We start from the raw sequence: 27,499 nt of genomic DNA, 5'->3' as shown, positions 1-27,499 counted from the left end.
GGGCTTACGTTGAGCTTCACTGGAACAGTGTAAGAGGCCGACGACGGAGAGGTCAGAGTGGGAGTGGAGCAGAACGGAGAATTGAAGTGACAAGCGACTGGAAGCTCAGGGTCACCCTTACGGACTGAACGGAGGTGTTCCGCAAAGCGGTCACCCAATCTGCGTTTGGTCTCCCCAATGTAGAGGAGACCACATCGTGAGCAGCGAATACAGTATACTAAATTGCAAGAAGTACAAGTAAATCGCTGTTTCACCTGGAAGGAGTGTTTGGAGCCCTGGACAGTGGGAAGGGAGGAGGTAAAAGGGCAGGTGTTGCATCTACTGCGCTTGCACAGGAAGGTGCCGGGTGAAGGGGAAGGGGTATTGGGGGTGATAGAGGAGTGGACCAGGGTGTTGCGGAGGGAGCAGTCCCTTCGGAATGCTAAAAGGGGAGGTGAGGGAAAGAGGTGTTTGGTGCTGGGATCACGCTGGAGGTGGCGGAAATGGCGGAGGATGATCCGTTGAATGTGGAGGCTGGTGGGGTGAAAGGGGAACCCTATCATGGTTCCGGGAGGGAGGGAAGGGGTGAGAGCAGAAGTGCGGTAAATTGGACGGACACGGTCAAGGGCCGTGTCAACCACGGTAGAGGGGAATCTTCGGCTGAGGAAAAAAGACGACATGTTGGAAGCACTAGTATGGAAGGTGGCATCGTCAGAGCAGATGAGGCGGAGAGGGAGAAACTGGGAGAATGGAATAGAGTCCTTACTGGAAGCGTGGTGGGAGGAAGTGTAGTCCAGATAGCTGTGGGAGTCAGTGGGCTTATAGTGAATGTTTGTCAATAGCCTATCCCCAGAGATGGAGACGGAGAAGTCGAGGAAGGGACGGGTCAGAGATGGACCATGTGAAGGTGAGGGAAGGGTAGAAATTGGAAGCGGTGAATGAAATGTTCTAGTTCCAAGCAAGAGCAGGAAACGACACCGATGCCAGTCATCAATGTACCAGAAAAAAGAGATGAGGAAGGGAACTTGAGTAGGACTGGAACAAAGAATGTTCCACATATCCCACAAAATGGCAGGCATAGCTAGGACCCATGTGTGTTTCCACAGTAACACCTTTAATTTGAAGGAAGTGAGTGGAGTCAAAGGAGAAGTTGCTCAATGTGAGAACAAGTTCAGCCAGGCGAAGGGTGCTGGATGGGGACTGGTTGGGCCTCTGTTCAAAGAAGGGGGGCAGATACTTGGTGTTCAAAAGGTTTTGCTGAGTTTCTTGGATATTCACAAAGAAAACCCAACTCAGCCCCCTATAAAAGGAAGTCAAAAATTACTGCAAACTTAAAACTGAAAATATTAGAATAAATGAAAAAAGAAACAACCCTGGTGTGGTGTATGTGCCTTTAAGAGCAATTATGGTGTATGTGCCTTTAAGAGCCCCAGGTGTGCGTAATGCCGGTAATTGCCACTTGGGCTATATAAGCCTGTGTATTGTGTATATCCTTTAGAAACCCCCCCCCCCCCCGACTTGCTTAGTAAATACCTATGAACCAACTCCTGTCTTCAGTGTCTTTATCTACACACGGACACTACAGTGGCGACGAGGTGGAAACGGACTTACCTGCAATTCGGCAGCACCTCAAGCACATCGATTCCTCCAGCGTCCAGAAGACTCAAGGAAGTAAGAGAAACTGTGGTTTCACCAGCTGGCCAAGCTGGTGACAGGTACTGCGCTAATCCTTCCTGGACGTCAGGCTGGAGCTCCAGCGGCGGGCTCTACAGCTGAGACAGGCAGCGAAATCAGAGGCAAGCAATAACGGACTGGGAGGGTGCACTCGAGAGACGGCCGGCGCGGCAAGCAGGTCAGCGTTTAGACCTCCGTCGGGAACGAGTCTCCAACAGTGAATAAATGGAAACCACAGTAAAACAGCGTTGTTATCGGTAGCAGCGGCGGGAAAGCGCGGGAAGCGCCATATCGTTGCAACAGAGAGAAAAAAAAAAGCGCGGGAAGCGCCATATCTTTTCTAAATGCCTAAATCTGGTAATATTGAGGCTTTTGATGGCGAAATAGAAGATTGGACCACATACGTGGAAAGAGTAGAGGTTTATTGCACTGCAAATGGAATAACAGATGAAAAAAAAGCTTCAGTACTTCTGAACTTAATGGGCGCAAAGACATACGGGCTGTTACGAAATTTAATCACTCCAGCCAAACCAAAGGACAAGACTTTTAAAGAAATTGTTGATACCCTGCAGGAGCATTTAAACCCAACACCGCTGCGGATAGCGGAACGATTCAAGTTCTTCAAGAGAAATCAACACAAGAATGAAAGTAACGCTGATTACCTAACCGAATTAAGAAAGCTATCAAAGTACTGCCAATTCGGAGCAGGACTATCGGATTATCTTCGAGACAAATTTGTTTGCGGTCTCTGAAGTGAAGGAACACAAAAAAGACTGCTTTCTGAAAAAGATTTAACATTGGACAAAGCTTTCAGTATGGCTGTATCATACGAAGCAGCAGCAAAAGGAGCTGCAGAGATACAACAAGAGACACAGGACTTCGGCACCCATAAAATGACACAGGAGTTCGGAAGATGTTATCGCTGCGGCAGATCCACCCATAACCAGAGAGACTGCTGGTTCAAGGGCAAAGCATGCAGGCAATGTGGTAAGATTGGACACATTGCACGGGTATGCCAATCTGGACAAAATAAATCCACTGACAGAAAACAAAAAATCAATAAAGAAAAGTACAGGAAGGTACAAATGATGACGGACAATAGCTCCGAAGACCAGAATAGCGATAGCGACTCCGGAAACAAGAGACTAAGCTGTCTCAAATTACATAATGTACTTGCCAAAGAGGATTACCAAACCATTTGGGTTACCCTCACAATAGCAGGGTCCCCAGTTAAAATGGAGCTAGATACAGGATCAGCTCTAACCGTAATAAATCGACGAGATTACGAGAGGCTATTTTCGCATATACCTCTAAAAGACACATTCATTATCTTAAAAACATATACGGGGCAGAAAGTCTACCCCAAAGGAAAAATAAGGGTGCCTGTGGTATACAACGGCAAAGAAATACAAAAGTTGTATTTATACATTCTACAAGATGGTGGTCCACCGTTGTTGGGACGTGAATGGATAAGGAAGATACGTTTAGACTGGCACTCCATTCAGGCACTGACGGTGACCAGTAAGGAAAAAAACAATGATGACATCATACCTGAACGATTAAAAGACATCTTGGCCAACGCCAAAGAAGTGTTTCAAGAGAAACTAGGAACCTTGAAAGGCATCACCGCCTCAATAAAAGTGGAAGATACAGCAATTCCAAAATTTTTTAAGGCAAGACCGGTGCCATACACAATACGTCCGGCAGTCGAGGCAGAGCTGAAGAATTTGGAAAAGGCAGGCGTATTATCCAAAATAGATTGGAGCAAATGGGCAACACCCATCGTTCCAGTCATGAAAAAAACATTGAAAAATAACTCTGAGGAACAGAAAAAAATTCGCATCTGTGGGGACTTTAAGGTGACTGTAAACCCGGTCCTTCACACGGTACAGTATCCTCTTCCGAGGATAGAAGATATTTTCGCCTCACTATCCGGAGGGAAACGTTTCACAAAAATTGACTTGGCACAGGCATATCTACAGATGGAGGTTGAGGAGACCTCTAAAAAGTATCTCACAATAAACACACACAAAGGCCTGTACCAGTACAATCGACTGGTTTTTGGAATAGCATCAGCTCCAGCTATCTGGCAAAGAGCTATGGAGCAAGTCCTGCAAGGGATTCCGGGGACTCAATGCTACCTAGACGACATCCTTATAACAGGAGAAAACGACAACGAGCACCTTGCCAATTTGGAGCAGGTGCTCACTAGGCTGAAAGAACGGGGCCTACGAGCAAATCGCCCCAAGTGCGAATTTTTCCAAAATCAGATATCATATTGTGGCCACATAATTAATAAGGAAGGGTTGCATAAGTCACCTGAAAAAATTGAAGCAGTTATAAAAGCCCCAGCACCTGAAAATGTTTCACAATTAAGGTCATTCCTGGGATTAATAAATTACTATCATAAATTTTTACCGAACTTATCAACTATTCTACACCCTCTTAATGATCTTCTACACACAGGAGTGATTTGGAAATGGAACGAAGACTGTAAACGTGCCTTCCATAAATGTAAAGACTTAATCACATCCGAGAAAATTTTGGCTCATTACAACCCATCACTACCAATCAGACTGGCGTGCGATGCATCCCCTTACGGCATAGGAGCGGTATTGTCCCATAGATTCCCTGATGGCTCGGAACGGCCGATAGCTTTTGCGTCACGCTCATTGAACTCAGCTGAGCGTAACTATGCCCAGATAGACAGGGAAGCACTCAGCCTGGTATGGGGAGTGAAGAAATTCAACCATTACCTACACGGACAAAAATTTACCTTGCTGACTGACCATCAACCCCTCATCTCCATATTCAACGCTAAAAAAGGTGTCCCCATTATGACGGCACAAAGACTACAGAGGTGGTCCCCTTTTCTAGGGGCACACCAATACAACATTGAATACAAAGGGTCAAAACAGCATGGGAATGCTGACGGTTTATCACGCCTACCGTTGCCAACAATAGAAGAGGCACCTACAGTAGACCCAGTAGAGATATTCCACTCTACCATAGTGGAATGTCTACCGGTGACAAATTCTGCCATTGAAAGGGAGACAAGAAATGACCATACTCTCTCACGGGTCTACGATTTAACAGTGAAGGGATGGCCAGCACATGGCGAACCACTGTTGCCAGCATTCTCGCAAAGAAGAGAACAGCTGTCAGTGTGCCGAGGAACCTTGATGTGTGGATCCAGAGTGGTGATTCCACCCAAACTCCAGGATAAAGTGCTAAAGGAGCTTCACGAGGGGCATCTGGGTGGAGTGAAAATGAAGAACCTAGCTAGGGCGTTTGTATGGTGGCCAGGTATCGATGGAGACATCGAAGACATGACCAAGAGCTGCCTAGGATGCCAGAAGGTCCAAAATGCTCCGCCACAGGCCCCTCTACATCCATGGGAGTGGCCCTCATCTCCCTGGCAAAGGGTGCACATCGACTTTGCTGGTCCATTTATGGACTCAATGTTCTTAATCGCAGTTGATGCACACTCCAAGTGGCCGGAGGTAATAAAGATGTCCTCCACCACCACGGAAAAAACCATCACAGTATTAAGGACCATATTTGCCAGGAATGGGCTGCCGGAGCAGATATGTTCTGATAATGGACCGCAATTTGTGTCCGAAGAATTCAGAAAGTTCTTAAAGAACAATGGGGTAAAGCACTACACGTCCGCCCCATACCATCCCGCCACCAATGGATTGGCTGAAAGGTTTGTCCAGACCTTCAAGAAGGCCATCAAGGCCATGGGTAATGAAGACATAAAACTTCAGCACAAGGTGGATAACTTCTTATTTGCATATAGGAATGCAACGCATATGGTTACTAACCAAACTCCCGCCATGATGTTCTATAATAGAAACCTAAGATGCCGGCTGGATTTGGTCAAGCCCAACATCCGAAGGGACGTGGAGAACCGGCAGTTTCAGGGCATGAATGAAAGGCCAACTAGGGCCTTCCAGATAGGCCAACCGGTTTTGGCCCGGGACTACCGTACCGAGAAATGGCAGCCTGGAACTATCTGCACACGATTAGGACCACTGACGTATACCGTGGACATCGGAGACAGCATAATAAGGCGCCATGCTGACCAAATCATCAAGTCATCCGAAAAGGGACAACCTACACCACCACTCTATACATCTAACGATGAAGTAGAGATACCCATATCTACCTCCGATCCGGTGATACTGGAGCCCGATGAACCCGACACTGGCCTCCAAGCCGAATCAGCCTTGCCAGAAGAACCTACTACACCACCAGAAACTACTACACCCCCGAGGCGTTATCCGGACCGAGTCAGGAAGCCTCCTGAGAGGCTAACTTATAATTAATTAATACAGCAATGTATATTATTTTGCATATAACATGTAATTAATAATTACTTAAAATATGATGTACTAGTTAGCTAGAAGGGGAGGAATTGTGGTGTATGTGCCTTTAAGAGCAATTATGGTGTATGTGCCTTTAAGAGCCCCAGGTGTGCGTAATGCCGGTAATTGCCACTTGGGCTATATAAGCCTGTGTATTGTGTATATCCTTTAGAAACCCCCCCCCACCCCCCCAGACTTGCTTAGTAAATACCTATGAACCAACTCCTGTCTTCAGTGTCTTTATCTACACACGGACACGACACCTGGATTTGCATAGCACCTTTCACAACCTCAGACATCCCAAAACACCTTGCAGACAATAAGTGCTTTTGAAGTGTAGTCACTGTCGTAATGTAGACAAATACAACAGCCAATTTGCACACATAGCAATGAGATAAATGACCAGATAATCTATTTTACTGGCGTTGGTTGTGGGATAAATGTTCAACTAGGTGAACTCCCCTGTTCTTCTTTGAATTGTGTCATGGAATTTTACTTCCACCCGAGGGGCCTTGGTTTATGGTGTCATCCAAAAGACAGTCTCTGACAGTGCAGCACTCTCTCGTTACTGCAATCAAGTATGAATCTAAATAATGTGCTCAAGTCTTGCCCTTAAATGCATTTATGCTATTTGCCTCAACATCTCCTTGTGGTAACAAGTTTCACATTCTTATCACTCGAGGTAAAGTAGTTTCTCCTGAATTCCCTATTGGATTTATAATTATGTCCCTTAGTTTTGGTCTCCCCACAAGTGGACATGTCTTTTCTACATCTACCCTGTCAAACTCCTTCATAATTTTGAAGACCTCTATTAGGTCACCCTTCAGCCTTCTCTTGTCTAGTAAAAAGAGCCCCAGCCTGTTCAGCATTTCCTGATAAGTATAACCTCTCAGTTTTAATATCATCCTTGAAATGTTCTTCTACGTTAAAAGGGCTATATAAATGCAAGTTTGTTGTTGAAAAATCAACTGGTACCCTGCTGTTTTGTGCAGATTTGCACCCAAGTCATTAAAGCTCAAGTCTTCTGAAAATAAATCCAAGTGCGAACAGCAGCTAAAATATCAGCAGAATACAAGACATTCTGTATGCACAAAAAATGTCTGAAAAAAGTTTCTCACGTCTTGAGGACTAAACTCCAGAGGCGTGAATGTATATCAGTTTGATTTCAAGATGGTGTGTGTTATTCTAGCAACATTTCATAAGTAGTTCTGGCCATCTAAAAGAAAAATCACAGAAACTGAAGAGTTTTTGCCCAAATTCTCAAGAACAAATTAAAGTTTCTCAAAGTTTTCACAGCCCGATGACAAACCGTTCACAGACTCGGACAGAGTGCCAGAAGCTCTCGTTACTGTTATAAATATCAGAGAGAAACTACTCATGAAATAACACTGGACAGCCAGCTGGTGGCACCGTCAAAGGAGTATACAGGAAACTCTCGATTTACCGGCACCCAAACAACCGGAAATCTCGGTTAACCGGCAAAATTCAGGAGTAGGTTCAGTTAAGTTTTTCTTCATATTAGTGGCCGTTTCTTGATTCTTGGCTGTGTAATCGGGGGTTCCTGCACTTGTTGCTAAGCAACAGAGAAGCTTGGTCTGTGGTCGGGCTTCTTGCAGCTGTTGCTAAGCAACAGGGAAGCTTGGATTTGTTGCTGTGTATGGAGCTCTCGTACTTTTTAATTATAACTCTCTGTAACCCGGACTTTTTGATAAACCGGCACCACGCTGGTCCCGTCGGTGCCGGATAAAAAAAGTTTCCTGTAAATACTCGGGCGTGGGCCCAAATTGCCCAGGGACATTTTGTAAGACAGGAACTAGTGAAGTACAACTAGACCTCCATGTTCTGAAACAAGTTGATTAAAGCCTTGCTTTATACTCGAACCAAGTGCGTAGTGAGTTTTATTACGTCAGTTACAAAATCTCCCAAGAGTAAATTTTAATAGTTGAAGGGCCATCTGCCAAAGTGGTGCCAGCAGTTGTCTTGAACCATGATAAATCATGTAATTGCAGCATATACTTCATGCTGAACAGTTTGATGCAATTTTGTTCCACAGGCAAGGCTGACCACACAACTCACAAATGACAGCAGTAAATGAATTCTACCAGAGTCCATTGGTGAGAAGAGCACTGCAACAAGAAGTATTCCATTTATAGAACCAAATTTTGTTTGAACTGGTTTTAGTTTGCAGATTTTTTTTTTTGAATTGTTGGCATTGGATCAGAGCAATCAATATCTCAGAAGCAAACAGCATCATCAATTCATGTTTTATCACTCCAGTGTTTTAAGTATATTAGGTGGAACAACATCAACAGCTTGAAATAAAATAACAGCACCAGAAACTGCTAAATTATTCAGTCTACAGCAAAAAATATTGGCCTCTTTGGGTTTTTTTCCCGACAGTTATTTACTTCACTTTTCTAATTCATAGCCTTTCCATTTACTCCATTTCAATATTTCATTTCAATACCTTTACCACTGCAGCACTGTCACTACATCTATAAATTTGACCGATAACTTTCAATTAAAAATGGGAGATGATCTCAATTTGAAACAACAAAACATGAGTCTCATCAAGATTCTGGGGTGGTCCTTTGTTGGGAATGTTATAAGAGTGGGAACATCAGTGAAAGTAGCAGCATTACTGCAACACAGAAGTGAAGTGGCATCGACAACAAGCGAGACACAGAAAAGTAACTGCATATAATCTCTCTTCAAAGGGTCTCTTGAAAAGATCGGTTTTGAAAAGCAAAAAGTGGTGATCAATGTGCCGTCTAAAAAAAAAAAATTGTTTTTGGGGGGGGGGGGGGGGGGGGGGCATGCGGCCCCTTTAACTGGCTGCGCAGCCCAATCAAATCTCCATGCATGTGTGGTTTTTTCCATTTAAAAGCTGTTGCGCGGCTTTCGTGAGACCTCCAGACCACTGTGTGGCCGTGCAGCTTAACGGGAACATTGGTGGTGATGATCGAGCTAACGTTATGACAAACATTCCCTCAACTATCACCACAAAAACAAATGAACTAGTCTGTCATTCACCTCTACAACAAAAGCAAAATACTGCGGATGCTGGAAATCTGAAATAAAAACAGAAAACGCTGGAAATACTCAGCAGGTCGGGCAGCATCTGCGAAGAGAAAAACAGAGTTAACGTTTCAGGTCGATGACCCTTCACCAGTTCTGATGAAGGGTCATCGACCTGAAACGTTAACTCGGTTTCTCTCTCCACAGATGCTGCCTGACCTGCTGAGTATTTCCAGCGTTTTCTGTTTTTATTTCAGTCATTCACCTCTGCTTTTTTGGGGAACTTGTGCACAAAAAGGCTACTATATTTGTCTACATAATCACCATACAGGTAGATTATCCTTTATCCGAAAACCTCGGGACCAGCCGTGTTTCGGTTTTCGGAGAATTTCGGATTTCGGAAGGTGGGTCGGCGGGGGTCCGCGGGTCGTGCGCACAACCCCCCGCCGGCCCCGACCCCCCCGCGGACCCCCGACCCCCCCCCCCCCGCGGACCCCCGCCAGCCCCGACCACCCCCCCCGCCGACTTACAGTCGGGGTCGGCGGGGGTCGGGGCTCCGCGCGCACGACTTACGCTGACGCTCAGCGTAAGTCGGCGGGGGTCGGGGTCGGCGGGGGGTCGTGCGCACGACTTACGCTGAACGAAAAAACCTTCGGTTTTTAGAGGGTTTCGGTTTTCGGAAGTTCGGATAAAGGGTAGTCTACCTGTACTTCAAAGTAACTCACTGTGTGTGAAGCACTTCAACACATTTGAGAAAAGTCAAAAGGACCTATATAAATACAAGGTTTTATTTCTTGCTAGGGCTCCAGAGGCAGTATCGTTCTGGCACCAATATAGGTATTGCCACTGGTGGCAGAGGTTACTTTTTTTCCTCAGTTATACACAAGCTAAGTGGATCAGTACATCCATATAGGTCTGTAATGTGTTTATTTTCTCAATGGCCTGTACAGAGCTTTCTCGCCCACAGGGTAGAGTACAGCAGCCTGAAACTGAATTATGACCAAATGATTTTAAAATTGTGCATGCACAATTTTGCACATGCGTCGTAGTTTAATATTGTTTCAGTTCTGTGGACCAGTTTAACATAAATACCGCAGTTTCCAAAGGACAAAGAGCTTCAGAAAAAATAGAACTGCTGACTGAAGCAGTGTTGCAGTACAAACACGCTGTAACATTACGATCTACAGTGTTCAACAATGAACAAGTGCATTCCACAAATGACTTTTCTATGGTCCCAACAGCACAATAACCACAGTGTTCCATGAAGTATATGATCATCTATCCAAGTCTACATAAATCTTCAATATAACAACAGAAAATGCTGGAAAAACTCAGCAAGTCAGGCAACATCCGTGGAGAGAAATTTGAGTTGACGTTTCGGGTTTGACCCTTCTTCAAAACTGGAGAGAAAAGGAACTAGATCGAAGGCAGGGCTGCGATCGGACAAAAGAACAAAAGAACCAAAAGAAGTAAAAGAGATTAGAAGCTAGACGAGATGGTAATAGGCTGTGATTAGGTGTAAAGTGTACTGGCAGGGCAAAAGATAGCTGCCAGGTGTGAGAGAGAAACAAAAGGAAAGGGGGGGGGGGGGGGGGAAAGGAAAGGAGTGGAAAAATATAAGTGAAAATGAAATAGGGGCCGAGGTTATGATCTGAAATTGTTGAACTCGATATTGAGACCGGAAGGCTGCAGACTACCTAATCGGAAGATGAGGTGCTGTTTTGTTTTTGTTTTTTTTTCCTTTTGTTTCTCTCTCACACCTGGCAGCTGTCTTTTGCCCTGCCAGTACACTTTACACCTAATCACAGCCTATTACCATCTCGTCTAGCTTCTAATCTCTTTTACTTCTTTTGGTTCTTTTATTCTTTTGTCCGATCGCAGCCCTGCCTTCGATCTAGTTCCTTTTCTCTCCAGTTTTGAAGAAGGGTCAAACCCGAAACGTCAACTCAAATTTCTCTCCACGGATGTTGCCTGACTTGCTGAGTTTTTCCAGCATTTTCTGTTGTTATTTCGGATTTCCAACATCTGCAGTATTTTGCTATCGTACATAAATCTTCAATTCTCTTGGTAACCAGAAAACCATCCAGCTCTTCAAGGGAGTTAAATTACTACATTAACTGCAAATGCTGGGAGTTCTGGAAATCCACAAATCGACTGCTCTGTGACAAGTGGAAAGGTTTCTTGCAATATTCAGTATGGCTTGAGGCCTCTTAAATTTGAATGGTGTCCTCAGTTTCAATCCAAGGTACATTACTGTTTAGATCTATATTAACCAGCCTTTCACCATTCTGAAACACTAATCTTTTATTTCCCAATTTTATCTTCAGCGAAAATAAATTCACTTATAACACTTCCAACTCAAACTACAGATTATTTCCACAACAGCAGAAAATGCTGCAATATACATTAAGTCACTCAGTATCGAAAAAGGTCTTGGCATCTGGAAAAAAAAAAGTGGATCTTCTGCAGCATTACTCGTGATAGATATGGTAGAAGTCGGTGAGATAATTTTTTTATTCAATCATGGGATGTGGGCATCGCTGGCAAGTGAAAGGACCCCCACAGTGCTGTTAGGTAGGGAGCTCACCCAGCAGTGATGAAGGAACGGTGAAATATTTCCAAGTCAGGTGAGAGACGATGAAGCAAGTGCATGGGGGTAAAGAAAGAAAGACTTGCATTTATATCGTGCCTTTCTCGGCCTCAGGACGTCCCAAAGTGCTTTACAACCAATTAAGTACTTTTGAAGTGTAGTCACTGTTGTAATATAGGAAATGCAGCAACCAATTTGCACATGAACTAGTTGGGGATATCCAATATTATTTCACTCTTTCACTGGAGACAATAATACAAATACCCCGAAACAATTCAATTTAATTATATATTCTGTTATAAGGAGATTTTGTACAACACTAAAATTGGTTACAAATTACTACTGTTATTGAAACAGAAGCTCAAAGAAGCTGGTTCTTGGAAAAAGTTCCTGGTCACAAGGCTCAAACATAATGGCCTTTCTAAAACCCAAAAAGGATATACTTGATACATTTGTCAATTTAACAAAACCTTTCTAAATTTAAATGTATTACTGAAACTGATACGCTGCAATATGCTCTGTGGTGGGACGTCATCTTACAAGAATTTCCATTACATTAAGTTACACATACAATAAACTGGGACGCTGGATTATATTTACTGTACCTTCTCCCTCTTTCGGATGAGACGTTAAACCGAGGCCCCGTCTGCTCTCTCAGGTGGACGTAAAAGATCCCACGGCACTATTTCGAAGAGGAGCAGGGGAGTTATCCCCAGTGTCCTGGCCAATATTTATCCCTCAATCAACATCACTAAAACAGATTATCTGGTCATTATCACATTGCTGTTTGTGGGAGCTTGCTGAGCACAAGTTGGCTGCCGCGTTTCCTACATTACAACAGTGACTACACTTCAAAAGTACAAAATGACACCCTAGTCCACTCCTCTATCACCCCAAACAGCCCGTCCCCTTCGCCTGGCACCTTCCCGTGCAAGCGGAGGAGATGTAACACCTGCCCCATACCTCCCCCCTTCCCACTGTCCAGGGCCCCAAACACCCCTTCCAGGTGAAACAGCGATTTACTTGTACTTCTCGCAACCTAGTATACTGTATTCGCTGCTCACGATGCGGTCTCTACATTGGGGAGACCAAACGAAGATTGGGTGACCGCTTTGCGGAACACCTCCGTTCAGTCCGTAAGGGTGACCCTGAGCTTCCGGTCGCCTGTCATTTTAATTCACCGCTCCATTCCCACTCGGACCTCACCGTCCTTGGCCTCTTGTATTGTTCCACGGAAGCTGAACGTAAACTCGAGGAACAGCACCTCATCTTCCGATTAGGCACTCTGCAGCCTTCCGGACTCAATATCGAGTTGAACAATTTCAGATCATAACCTCGGCCCCCATTAATTTTTTACCTGTAATTTTTCCACTCCTTTCCCCCCCCCCCCCCCCCCACCCTCCCTTTCCTTTTGTTTCACTCTCCCACCTGGCAGCTATCTCTTGCCCTGCCAGTACACTTCACACCTAATCTCAGCCTATTACCATCTCGTCTGGCTTCGAACACCTTTTATTGTTTCTTCTACTTCTTTTGTCTCTTTCACTTCTTTTGTCCGATCGCAGCCCTGCCTTCGATCTATTTTCTTTTCTTTCCAGTTTTGAAGGGTTCGACCCGAAACGTCAACTCAAATTTCTCTCCACGGATGTTGCGTGACCTGCTGAGCTTTTCCAGCATTTTCTGTTGTTACTTCAAAAGTACTTTATTGGCTGTAAAGCGCTTTCAGACGTCCAGTGGTCGTGAAAGGCGCTATATAAATGCAAGTCTTTCTTTCTCCCTATAAATAATACATTGCATCAGGTATAACGAAGGGGAAAAAATGCATTAAATGTCTTAAGGGCATGTGGACCACATTTTAAACATGCTCCCCTTCCCCATCTGACAGCATTGTGGAAGCACCAAGTGCTGACTCAAGCGGGAGTAAAGTTCCTGAGCAGTCGGCATCCTTCCTGTACCTCACTCAATTGACCATTATTCACATGAAACTGAACAACAAGTGCCAGTATGGACAAGATTACAGCCAACCCCAATACTATCATGAGGCATCCAAATATACACATTTCCAACAGAGTTACTGAGCAACAAGCAGGCATAGGAATCCTGGCTGATTTCTGTGATAGAAACATAGAATACAGGAGCAGGAGTAGGCCATTCGGCCCCTCAAGCCTGCTCCGCCATTCAATGCGATCATGGCTGATCATCCAAATTCAGTACCCGGTCCCTGCTTTCTCCCCATGCCCATTGATCCCTTTAGCCTTAAGAAATATATCCAACTCTTTCTTGAATATATTTAATGAATTGGCCTCAACTGCCTTCTGTGGTAGAGAATTCCACAGGTTCACCACTCTCTGGGTGAAGAAATTCCTCCTCATTTCTGTCCTAAATGGCCTACCCCTTATCCTTAGACTGTGACCCCTGGTTCTGGACTCCCCGACCATCGGGAACATCCTTCCTGCATCTAGTCTGTCCAGTCCTGTCAGAATTTTAAAAGTTTCAATGATATCCCCTCTCATTCTTCTAAACTCCAGCAAGTACAAGCCCATCGGTCCCAATCTCTCCTCATACGTCATTCCTGCCATCCCAGGTATCAGCCTGGTGAATCTTCGCTGAACTCCTTCCATGGCAAGAACGTCCTTCCTCAGATAAGGCGACCAAAACTGCACACAATACTCAAGGTGTGGTCTCACCAAGGCCCTGTACAACTGCAGCAAGACATCCTTGTTCCTGTACTCAAATCCTCTCGCTACAAAAGCCAATATGCCATTTGCCTTCTTAACCGCCTGCTGCACCTGCATGCTTACCTTCAGCGACTGGTGCACAAGGACACCCAGGTCTCGTTGCACTTCCCCTTTTCCCAATCTATTGCCATTCAGATAATAATCTGCCTTCCTGTTTTTACCACCAAAGTGGATAACCTCACATTTATCCACGTTATTTTGCATCTGCCATGCTTCTGCCCAATCACCCAACCTGTCCAAATCATCCTGTAGTTTCTCGGCATCCTCCTCACAGCACACACGCCCACCCAGCTTTGTGTCGTCTGCAAATTTGGAGATATTACATCTAGTTCCCTTGTCTAGATCATTAATAGATATTGTGAATAGCTGGGGTCCAAGGACCAATCCCTGCGGTACCCCACGAGTCACTGCCTACCACTCGGGAAAAAGACCCGTTTATTCTAACTCTTTGCTTTCTGTCTGCCAACCAGTTCTCTATCCAAGTCAATACCTTGCCCCCAATCCCATGCGCCTTAACTTTACACGCTAATCTCTTATGCGGGACCTTATCGAAAGTCTTCTGAAAGTCCAAATACACCACATCCACTGGTTCTCCCTTATCTATTTTACCAGTTACATCCTCAAAAAATTCCAGTAGATTAGTCAAGCACGATTTATCTTTTGTAAATCCAGGGGTGCTGCAGCTAACTGCAGAAAAGCTGGGACCTTCTTGGTCCGAAGGCTCAGTTTCCTTTCGGGCAGTACTTTTAATAAGATAAGACACATCAGATGTTGTATTTAAAATTACAGCTCAGCCACGAGAGGCACCTTACTGCCTCGGGCAATAGGATGACAAACTTCCAATGCCCCAAATACAAATTGAAATGGGCACCTGTGGCAGTGCAAGCGGCTCCTGGCCAAGTTTGTGTTGGCTGCAAGCAGGCGGACCTTTATGCTCAACGTTGCTTTAATAATATATTTGGCCTCTATGGGAGGATCTGCTCCTGACATTGAGAAAGGTGTATGGCCAGAAACACATCTATAATGTTTTGAACCGCTGCACACATACAATCTTGCGTGGGCACAGTTATTTGTGGTGCCATTGGTGCTCTTAAATTTATGTCTGGATTGAATTCCTGAGCAGCAGCAGACTCACCGCAGAATGAAATCACTAGAAGCAGAATCTTTAAGGGGGGAAAAAAATCAAACTCAAGAGCAGCTTTGGGTAATGCTTTTAGGAGTTCCACAAATGCAAGATATCTTACACCAATATTCAAGAAAATAAAACACACGAATCGGGAAATTATATTCCACCGAGTCGATCAATAATGCCCTTCCCCAGCTGCTCATTCAGGCCGACACCGACTGTGCAGAATCTTTGTGCCCTGTTGACCCATAGCTTAGCTTCAAACCCCACACCTTAAGCACTTTCTTTGTCCTCGGGATGCGATGACACAGGCAAGGCAAAAGAATTTTGCCCATCCCCAGCAGTCAAGATGGTGCAGGTCCTTCTCCTGGAACTGCTGCAGTCCATGTGATGATAATGCTCCTAAAATGGTCTTAGGTAGGAAGTTTCAGGATCCTGACCCAGTGTCAATGAAGAAACTGCAATATACGTTCAAGTAAGGGTGCTGCGTCACTTGAAGGGAAATTTCAAAGTGATGGGTGTTCCCACGACCTTGCTGCTCTTGTCCTTACTGGTAGGAGTCATAGGAGTGAGAGGTGCTTTCCAAGTAAGCGTGGTGAGTTGCTGTAGTGGATCATGGAGATAGTATATATTGCACAACAGTGTAACGGTCGAGTGGGTGAATAATGAGTTCAGTGGCAGGAGCACCGATCAAACAGTCTGCTCTTTCCTGGATGGTGCCGAGTTACTTCAGTGTTGTTGCAACGAGTATCAGGTTCCTGACAAGCCTTGTAGATAATGGAGGCTTTGAGGGGTCACGAGGTAAGCCACTTGTCAGAGTACCCTGCCTCTGCCCTACTCTAGTCTAGTCGTCACGGTGTTGATACGGCTGTTCTTGTTCAGCTTCTGGTCAATGGTGAACCCTAAGATTTTGATGGTGTTGGCATTGAACACTGTGGAATGATCAGCAAATAACCTCACTTATGATCTCATGAAGGAGGGGTGTCATTGACGAAGCAGCTTAAGATGGCTGGGTTGAGAATACTGCACTGAGGAATTCTTGCCTGTCCTGGGATACAATTGATCCAGCAATCACAACCATCTTCCTTTGTGCCATGTATGACACCAGCCCTTGAAGGGTTTTCCATTTGATCCCAATTTCGCTAGGTCTCCTTTATACCATATATAAGGTCGATGGCTTCCTTGACGTCAAGGGCAGCTATGCTCACCTGTTGTCATTACGAACAGAAGTGAGATAAATGGCCAGTTAATCTGTTTTGGTGGTGTTAGTTGAGGGATAAATGTTGGTCAGGACACCGGGAGAACTACCTTGCTGTTCATCAACAGTGCCATGGGATCCTTTACGTCCACCTGAACAGGGAGACATTTAACATCTCATCCAAAAGACAGCATAACCAAAAATCATTATTTCCCCAGTTCCACTGTTCATCAGCCTAGATTGCATGCTCAAGTCTCGAAAGTGGGGCTTGAACCCATGACCTTGGAAAATCATCAGCTGGTATAAAGCTGTCTGTAAAAACACACTTTGCAGTATCGCTTAAGCACCAAATCTTAAAATGTATCCATGCACATTAGCATTTTCTTCATCGCGCATCAAGAATGCACTTGGTTTCGATTTGCTACCTCCTCTGAACAGTACTGCAATCCTCCAAGTTTCACAGACACCGGCTCAAATTTTTTTTCTAATTACAATAGAACACAAACTCAGGGAGAGGAACAATCTGTTCCCTACAAAACCATCTCAAATTTGATTCACAGGAAAACAGGGGGGGTGGTGGAATTCAAAAGGATTGGAGTTCTAATACAAATGACAATTAAATTACTTTTTTAATATCCACATTCAAAGTCATTTTCCTTTTACTCTGAAGCTTAATCTCTACAATACTCCCATTTTTTTAACCTGGAGTTCTGAACCAATTTCTTCTGTTCCTGCTTTGAAGTGAATGTTTACAACAAAACAATTAACTGTTGTAATTACAAACTCAGATGGTGATATCAAAAACATCACCACAGCTCCTAAGCAAGAGATGTGATTAAAAACTTTTAATTACTCCAGTATTTTTCAATAATATTTTTCTTTCACTAAATCCAAACTAAAACTGAAGCAGTAAATTTAGCCTTTTACACTTAAAGATTATTAGAGATTGCACAGAATCGGAATCTATGTTTGAAGGTTCACTGAAGATAACAAGATAAAACTACACAAAGGATTAAGTGTTGCAGGTCCCTAAAATCTGACAGCTAAAATATAAAAACAAACACAGGGTGTTTGCATCAAGATAAAACATTATTGCTGAAATCACACGTCATGCTCTATTTGCCTACATTACAACAGTGACTGTACTACAGAAGTACATCATTGGTTATGAAGTGCTTTGGACATCCTGAGGTTGTGAAAGATGCTATATAAATGCAAGTTAATTATTTATTTTCTATTTCAAATTCACCTCATACAAGTGAATCAAAATGACATTCTGTGACCAGTTAATTTAGCTTTTTTGTTTTAAGGTATAAATCAAATCTTCCAACTCAATTTAATGGGTTGTAACAGCCAGGGTAATCATAATGACAATAGTCCTACTATATCTGTCTTTCAGCAGTGTACAGTCTACAATTAATCCAAAGTCACTGCATTCAATTTATTTTGTGCACAAAAATCTTCCTCTACTGTTTTATCAATTAATTCAAATGACTATGGTTTGTATGATTTGAATTCTTTAAGCACAAAATATGATTTTGAATGCACAGGAGTAGTCTAGTTGTGACGGTTGGAAGCTCAAGTCCCAGCAATGATTAATACTCCAATTTGCCAAACACAAACATGAAGGAGGTTTGTTGGTCTCTGACATTTGCTAAATAAGATGTACCACATAAGTGGAGCTCACTACTACATAGGGAAGAAATAGGCTCTTTGTCCATCTTTCCCTGCAATAAGCTGGCCTATTGGCCAAGTATAGAGTGAAAACAATTGTGGGGAGTGGGGGAAGTCTGCCCTACATTTTTCCGACCTGCCAGTGGAACAGTAATGCGAGTAGGTTGGCAACCAGTACAGCGAGAATGTTAAACTGGCAAAAGTTGAATATATTATATATTTAAAATTGAAACTATCTATTGAATACAGAGTGATAAATATCAGCCTTGGGAAACAGAGTCCAGAATATCTTCACTAATTTTAGTAGTAGTAATACAATAACAACTTGCATTTATATAGCGCCTTTAATGTAGTAAAACACCCCAAGGCACTTCACAGGAGCGTTATCAAACACCCAGCCACATGAGGCGATATCAGGGCAGGTGACCAAAAGCTTGGACAAAGAGGTAAGTTTTAAGCAGCGTCTTAAAGAAGAGAGAGGCGGAGAGGTTTAGGGAGGGAATTCCAGAGCTTAGGGTTTAGGAAGCTGAAGGCACGGCCACCAATGGTGGAGCTATTAAAACCAAGGATGCACAAGAGGCCAGAATTGGAAGAGCGCGTAGATCACAAAGGCTTGTAGGGCTGGAGAAGGCTACAGAGATAAGGTGGGGCGAGGCCATGGAGGGAATCAAATAAAAAATGGGAATTTTAAAACTGAGGCGCTGCCAGACCAGGAGCCAATGCAGGTCAGCGAGCACAGGGGTGATGGGGGAATGGGATTTGGTGCGAGGTACGACACAGGCAGCAGAGTTTTAGATGAGCTCACGTTTATGGAGGGTGGAAGATGGGAGGCGGCCAGCAGAGGATGGAATCGTCAGGTCGAGAATTAACAAAGGCAGGGATGATGGTTTCAGAAGCAGATGAGCTGAGGCAGGGGCGGAGTAGGGTGATGTTACCGAGGTGGAAGTAGGCGGTCTTAGTGATGGAGTGGATATATGGTCGGAAGTTCATCTCGGGACGACACCAAGGTTGCGAACGGTCTGATTCAGCCTCAGACAGTTGCCAGAGTGGGATGGAGTCAGTGGCTGGGGAACGGACGAAATTCCCAAATGCCACACCTTAAAACGTATACAGAACAAGAAAGTGAATGCTGAAAGTAATAATCTCCTTTGATCACATTTAATTTAAAAAGCAGCTTTGCCACGTCCTTGAAAACAGCCACGTGTCAATCTGAAATTAATAACTTAGACATGGTCCTGCAGAAATATTTGCACTGTCCTCATTTCACACTATGCCACTACAAATACTAAATGTACAGTGTGGTCACAAACAAATTGTACTTCAAATCTGTTCCATCTCGTCAATCATCGACTGGTCAGTTCCAGATCAATTAACATTCAATATTAACCAAACGCAGATCGCAAAATAATTGGACCTATTCAGATGTTGGACTGTAATGTCAGTAAACAAGTCATTTTAACAAAACCCAAATCACTTGAACTAAAAAGGAAAACATATATTTCTTTCATCCTTCAGTAATATTGTAATTTTAAACACTAACTGGTTTTATTATAATGCATTTTACTTCAGTAATTCAAGTTGATATACGTTAAATTTGCGATGTTTCCACATTCTACATAGGTTGCGATTCAAATAGCTCTGAAATAACTAACTTTACATACCACAATATCAACTCACTTTCAAGCATAAAAACATTTACTCACTCATAATGGTGTGTTCCTCTGCATGTGATCGAGATATGGTCCTGATCTGCAATTATTTATCTTGTGAGTGGAGCTCATGCCCTATATTAAAATATAAGGTTCATAGAGATGATTGTATTTATGCAAATATATTTAACATCTGTGTCTCTAATTCAATTTGCACTTGTAGAAATATATTCTGCAGGGCAAGAACCCCATGACTGGCCTTACTGTCTCTGGGCTCAGGATAAGAGGCAGGGGGGCGGGGGTGGGGGAGGAAATCAGCCAGGGTACCCACCCCTGGTTGCTAGCTCGTTCTCCTGCTGAAACGTAGAACAAGAACAGGATTGGGTTTGACCGTCATACCACCCATATTTAAATAGCTTTTGACTCACACGATTAGAATGGGTTTGGCTCACATGAATAGAATGGCTGAGCTATCGGAGAGCCACCATTGTCTATCAAACCAGATTGGTTGCTGATAGCCATCTTACCAATTCCTCCAATTAGGTGCTTATAGCTTTGCCAACTCTGCCAAAAGGTCACAAGCCATCTCAATACTGGTGAGCAATCTAGGTCAACCTTTTTCTGCAATTCAGAAACGGTGGGATTTTCCTAACATGACCAATTTTTGTTTTAAATTGAACACTGCATATTTTATTTACCTTTACTTGTATTTCTAGTAATTTCTCATTCAAAATCCACCTCCCCAATCCATTCCTCTGGTCTTTGTAGCCTCACACATCCGATTAAAGAGTTGTCTTGATTAAGTTTCAACATTTTATTCAGTTTTTGCAATCTTGGTCGACCTAAATTCAGCCCCTTAAACTGCTCCATCATCCTCAGGGATTGGTAAGTAGAACTCTTAAGATACTGAAACTTATTTTAAATTGAACTTAATTTTATTTCCTTGGCTCAAGTGCTGCATGCCCTGACCCCAATGTAAGGACACCAGCATTTCCAAAATTAGTGTATCTGCTGCTCCATCACACACAGCTACAGAAATCCACCACACACACTGAAGAAATATTTGAACAGTTCAAAATGCAACTTTTGTTTTTTTTAATATTTTTTCTTCGCATTCAAAGCTTGATGGAAACCGGTGATCGTGCTTATGACAGATGGAACCGAGCACAGATGTGGGACAGTCAGAAGCAACTTTGTTAACTCAACTAAGATGAAGCATACATGTCAAATATTAGAAACCATGCTCCTGCTCCAAACTCATCAATAGGTTTAGAATAATTGAAGTACTTTAGCTTACAATAACTACGACTGGACTTCAATACGGTTTTAAAATCAAGTAAATTCTTGACAACAGGCTAGTAAAATGATCAAACTGGTGATAGCATCTGAAAGTATTTTGTTCGAAAAATGCAATTTTAATTTATATTTGTGAACCAGACTGTTTGCAACCTTGGCGTCCTATTTGACTGAGCTGAGCTTCCAATTACGTACCTCCTCCCAACACTATGGCTGCCTACTCCCACCTCCGTATCATCCGTCTCTGTCCCTACCTCAGCTCATCTGCTGCTGAAACCCTCATCCATGCCTTTGTTGCCTCTACACTTGACTATTTCAATGCTTTCCAGATCGGCCTCCCACCTTGCACCCATCCAAAACTCTGCTGCCCGCATCCTAACTTGCGCCAAGTCCTGTTCACCCATCACCGCTGTGCTCGCTGACCTACACTGGCTCTCGATCCAGCAACGCTTCGATTTTTAAATATTCATCCTCGTTTACAAATTCCTCCATGGCCTCGCCCCTCCCTATCTCTGTAACCTCCTCCAGCCCTACAACCCGCCGGGATCTCTACGCTCCTCCAATTCTGGCCTCTCCTTCCCTAAACCTCTCCGCATTTCTACCGCTCTCTTCTCTATTAAGACACTCCTGAAAAATCTCCTTTCCTGGCTCTGTCAAATTTTATTTTATAACACTCCTGTGAAACATCTTGGGACGTTCAGTACATCAAAAGGTGCTATATAAATGCAAGTTTTTTTTTTAAAAAGACGACACAGGTGGCAATTGATTTATTTTACAGAAATTCAATTAACATTACTTCTAAAGATTGTTCTTTGATGTTTACGTTAACAATGTAAAGAATAATTTTGATTTTCTTAATGCTACTCCAGTACTCCTTCTACCTTCCCACAAGTTTCTTTCGAAGCTAAATTTCTACACTGGCGTACCCCGAGGGACTGCCTAAGACGACGACTCACTATAAATTACTTTTGTCAAGCATTTGGGATTGAATGTCCTAGGTCATAAATTAAATCTTCTAAACACTTAAATTCTGATTTTGCAAAATATGTCAGAAAAAATGTTCAAAACAAAGTTCATAAATATAATTTTCTTGGTTTTTGCTGATGCTTAATCAAAGTTAACCAATTGATTTCTTATATATAAATCAAATAAAGTGTGGTCACACACAAATTTCACCCATTATCCAAAATATTTGAGGCAAACATACTTCCATTTAATGCCAAAATAACCTTACGTTTTATGGTTATGTACCTTCTGCTACCAAATACTTTTGTGTTTGTTAATTCAATTGTCGATGAAGCCACTAAAATTCCTTGATCCCACATGTTAAGTTCTCAAATTTGCGCAAGAGTCTTCAAAAGGTTTGCGACCATTTTTAACCCAGACAGAAACAAGGCGTTTAAAGAGACTCGTGTTTTGTTTCTTCCTGGTTTCTTCAGAAGTCTCACAAAGCAGGTTTACCCGGGCAGGAGTGGCAAAAGATCAGTGCCTCAGCCTCACCGTTCCCTGCAGTGCGAGAGATGGAAAACTCCCAGCAGAGCAGCTCAACTTTCGGGGGGGGGGGGGGGTGAAATTACAAAAAATATATATTGTGGGACCAGCGAAGCAGGAAAAACCTATCGTTTCAACAACCACTTCTACCTTCCCACAAGTTTCTTTAGAAGCTAAATTTCTATACTGGCGTGAATTAATCGGGAGTGGGAAGGAGAACACAAATAAAAAGAAAGCATCGTTTGCACAACTCCTGAAGCAAAAATACCAAATATTTGAAGCAAAATACCACTGTGCTCGTCCCTTAAAACACGCGAAACTGTTACCCACCCCGACCAAAAAAAAAGTGGAAGAAAAATCACTGTCAGTTTAAATCCTCGCAACACAAACAAACAATCAGTAAATAAATCAGACGCAGCTCTCACTAACCAATTGTCTCTCTTTCACTGGCATTAATGCCGCCAGCCAACCAAGCTTTGTTGCAGGCAGGCAGGAGGGCGAGAACGGAAGCGGCGACCCGCGCTGATTGACGTGAGCCAGCAACCAATCGGAAGAGCGGGACGCAGACTGACAGCTAATGGTGGATGGGAGGTGAGGCGGAACAGCAGCACGGTAGGTTGCGGTGCTCTGGGTTAAATCCGCACTCCCGCGGCAGCGAGAGGCCGCGCACAAAATACAACTATCGCTCGCTCATTGTAAACAAAAAATAGCACCGCGAAATAAGTTATTTTAACAATCGGAAAGAAAACAAAACCTTTTCCCCCCACATTGAATTACCTAATTTTTCCCCCCTCATACATTCGACGCTACATTTTTTTCCTCATGTTAATTCTGGTGGGTTTTTTTTTCTCGGTCGTCCTCCCTCCTGCTCGGTTCGGTTCGGTTCGGCCCGGCCCGCGCTCGATTTTGACGGGGTGCGGCCGCAGCAAGCGCCAGGCCGGCTTTTCAAACAGCGGGAACTATGGAAACGGCGCTCGCTCGCGCTGCGCCGGCCCGGGAATCACTTCCGGTCCACTGGGCACTGCCACATCCCCACCTGGGACACTGACGGACAACACCTGGACTGGTGCTGCTGCTGGCCATTCACAGACACAGGAGATAGGAGTAGGACATTCAGCCCCTCGAGCCCGCTCCGCCATTCAATGCGATCATGGCTGATCATCCAAATTCAGTACCCTGTCCCTGCTTTCTCCCCATATCCCTTGATCCCTTTAACCTGAAGAAATATATCTAACTCCTTCTTGAATATATTTAATGAACTGGCCTCAACTGCCTTCTGTGGTAGAGAATTCCACAGGTTCACCACTCTCTGGGTGAAGAAATTCCTCCTCATTTCTGTCCCCTTATCCTTAGACTGTGAACCCTGGTTCTGGACTCCCCGACCATTGGGAACATCCTTCCTGCATCTAATCTGTCTAGACCTATTAGAATTTTATAAGTTTCAATGAGATCCCCTCTCATTCTTCTAAACTCCAGCGAGTATAAGCCCAATCGACCCAATCTCTCCTCATATGTCATTACTGCCATTCGGCCCAACTACTCCGTGCCAGCCCCTTAATACCCCACACCTCTTCATCTCCCCACAAAAAGCCGAGTGGGCACCACGGGGACTGGAGTGCATCATCACCCCGGCCAACCAAATTTTAAGTTGATTTTGTTAAGTTTCATTTAAAATGTATTTTTTCTTAAGTTACAGTTTATTTGTTGATGGGTTGCTGAAAAGAGTACACAAAAGCCGAAATACTTGCTACTGCTGGAAATCTTAAGTAAAAAGAGAAAGTGGTGGAAATACCCAGCCGGTCAGGCAGCATCTATGGAGAAAGAGGGTTAAACCTTTACTCTCTTTCTTGCTCCACAGATGCTGCCTGACCTGCTGAGTATTTCCCAGCACTTTCTGTTTTTATTTCCTCTTCATCTCTCCCCATCCTTTTCTCCTTTATGTGCTTCTCTGTAGCTTCCCCTTAAAGTCTAGGAATGAAGGGTTGGCACCTTCCTCATTCCCATAACTTATATAATTGTATGAAGCAAATTGAGGTGGTTGCAAGAGACAGGATAAAACAACTTGGATGGGGTAGTTATTTTTTTTTAAATACTCCTCCCGCCACATTGTTTATTGCACTGATTTATTGTTTTCAATTCCTGATCAATTGCACACACACATTGCATTTACATAACACCTCATTATCTTCACAGGGCAGCCCAAGCAGTTTCACATACAATAAATTACTTTTGAATTGCTTAATCTGGCAACTAGTTGACACACTGCAAAATCCCACCAATAGTTAATCAGATGAATATTCAGTTGCTCTTAGTGTTGGTGGTTGGGACTTTTTCTGATGGAACTTACACTGTCTACTTTCAGGTAGATGTGAATCAGACAATACTGCACTGAACTTGTAATGTGTATATATACCTTAAGGGAGAGAACTACTTTTTACAGCTCCTGTATACTGTAGTACCGGCAGTGACCACACCTGTATATAAACCCTGAGTAGTGATCTGTACATTTAGTTCTAGAGTAACCCTCATTCAGTAAACACCTGTTGAATCGTTCCCTGCAGTCTGTTGTCTGATTATTGAAGGACACAACATTGGCGATGACGCAGATTCAAACCTACCTGCAACTCTGCATCACCTCCCAGGAGACGCCATTTTAAGCCAGTCTAACCACACCCAAAAATGCCGAAGAGTGGCAGTATCACAGCGTTCGACAATGAAGTCGAAGATTGGACGACATATGTCGAACGCATAGAAGTATACTGCAAGGCGAATGAAGTGCCAGATGACAAGAAAGCGCTGGTATTGTTGAATTCAATGGGTGCAAAAACGTATGGCTTACTACGAAACCTAGTAACCCCAGAGAAGCCAGTAGAAAAGGATTTTGAAAACATAGTGTCAATCCTACAGGACCACTTAAACCCCACACCGCTGCTGATAGCAGAAAGATTTACATTTCACAAAAAGAACCAGCATAAAGATGAAAGTAAGGCTGAGTATTTAACGGAACTGCGCAAGCTATCGAAACACTGCCAGTTTGGAACGGGACTAGCAGATACTTTAAGGGACAAGTTTGTGTGTGAGCTTCAAAGTGAAGGAACCCAGAAACGGCTTCTATCAGAAAAGGATCTTACGCTGGACAAGGCTTTCAGCATTGCAGTATCACACGAAGCAGCAGCACGGGACGCTGCAGAGATACAACGGAGACCGCAAGAATATGGCACAAATGAAATGTCATACGGAACAGTGAAGTGCTATCGCTGCGGCAGAACAACACATGACCATAATGATTGCTGGTTCAAGGACAAAGTGTGCAGACAGTGTGGAAAAGTAGGACACATAGCAAGAGTCTGCAGGTCGGGAAAGAAAACCAGCAGCAAGAAATCTCCACAGGAGAAGTACAAGAAGGTACATAAGGTGACGGAGAGTAGTTCAGACGAACAGAAGAGTGATACAGACTCCGGAAGCAAGGAGCTGGGTTGTCTGAAACTACATAATGTGATCAAAATGGAGGATCACCAAACTATCTGGGTCACGCTCAAGATAGCAGGAGTCCAAGTGAAAATGGAATTGGACACAGGATCAGCCCTTCGGTTTATGACCGTTAGGGACTACAAGCGGCTATTCTCACATATACCCTTGAGAGATACAAAGATTGTCTTGAAGACGTACACAGGGCAAAATGTCTACCCCAAAGGAAAAATAAGGGTGAACGTGTGTGTGTGTGTGTGTATGTATATATATATATATATATATATATGGAAACACCAAAAATGGACCTATATGTATTGCCAGATGGAGGACCACCACTACTAGGACGTGAATGGATCCGGAAGATACAGCTAGATTGGCATTCCATACAGGCACTGACTGTGGCTGACAAAAAGGATGACGACGTCACACCTGGGCGACTGTCAAAGATCCTAACTGACGCGAAAGAAGTGTTCCAGCAAGGACTCGGAACACTAAAAGGCATGACAGCGATGATTAAAATTGAAGAAAATGCAAGCCCAAAATTTTTTAAGGCCAGACCGGTACCTTATGCGATCCGCCCAGCCGTCGAAGCAGCGCTGGAGAGTCTGGAACGTTCAGGTGTACTGTCCAAGGTAGACTGGAGCGAGTGGGCTACACCCATCGTCCCTGTGATGAAAAAGCCGTTGAGCAGCATGCCTGGGGAACCAAGGAAGGTTCGCATCTGTGGGGACTTTAAGGTAACAGTGAACCCGGTCCTTCACACCGTACAATATCCACTTCCGCAGATTGAAGATATTTTCGCCTCGCTATCTGGAGGGAAACGCTTCACTAAGATTGATCTGGCCCAGGCGTATCTGCAAATGGAGGTAGAAGAAGCATCAAAAAAATACCTCAATCAACACCCATAAAGGTCTCTACCAATACAACCGGCTGGTATTCGGGGTAGCATCGGCTCCGGCTATTTGGCAGAGGGCAATGGAACAAGTCCTGCAAGGGATCCCAGGGACCCAGTGTTATTTGGACGACATCCTGGTCACGGGCGAAAATGACAGTGATCACCTTGCCAACCTGGAGCAGGTGCTCACTAGATTGCAGGAATATGGGCTCCGAGCTAACCGCCCCAAATGCGAGTTTTTTAGAAAACAGATCTCTTATTGTGGCCACGTTATCGATAAAGAGGGGTTACATAAGTCCCCAGAGAAGATTGAGGCAGTAGTCAAGGCTCCAG

General features: G+C 43.9%; 1 protein-coding gene across 2 annotated transcripts in view; it reads right to left on the bottom strand.

The window, feature by feature from the left end:
• The window catches only part of usp6nl (USP6 N-terminal like), a 258,160-nt gene extending 234,394 nt beyond the window's left edge, over positions 1–23,766 (bottom strand). The window contains exons 1-2 of one of the 2 annotated variants that reach the window (XM_086010705.1): positions 23,578–23,766; positions 20,068–20,148 (exon numbers count right to left, since the gene is read on the bottom strand). In XM_086010705.1, coding sequence (XP_085866831.1) covers positions 20,068–20,071 — 4 coding nt within the window. In that variant the 5' untranslated portion in view covers positions 20,072–20,148; positions 23,578–23,766. Of the gene's footprint in view, positions 1–20,067; positions 20,149–23,229; positions 23,535–23,577 lie in introns of those variants that run through there. The other variant, XM_086010704.1, reaches the window with a different exon arrangement.
• Positions 23,767–27,499: the final 3,733 nt, after the last annotated feature.

Source organism: Somniosus microcephalus, chromosome 17 (assembly GCF_052327205.1).
Source record: "Somniosus microcephalus isolate GS21.2 chromosome 17, FLI_Smic_1.0, whole genome shotgun sequence".
Taxonomy (NCBI): domain Eukaryota; kingdom Metazoa; phylum Chordata; class Chondrichthyes; order Squaliformes; family Somniosidae; genus Somniosus; species Somniosus microcephalus.
Note: the sequence above shows the minus strand (reverse complement) of the source record. Positions and strands in the feature narration are given on the sequence as shown.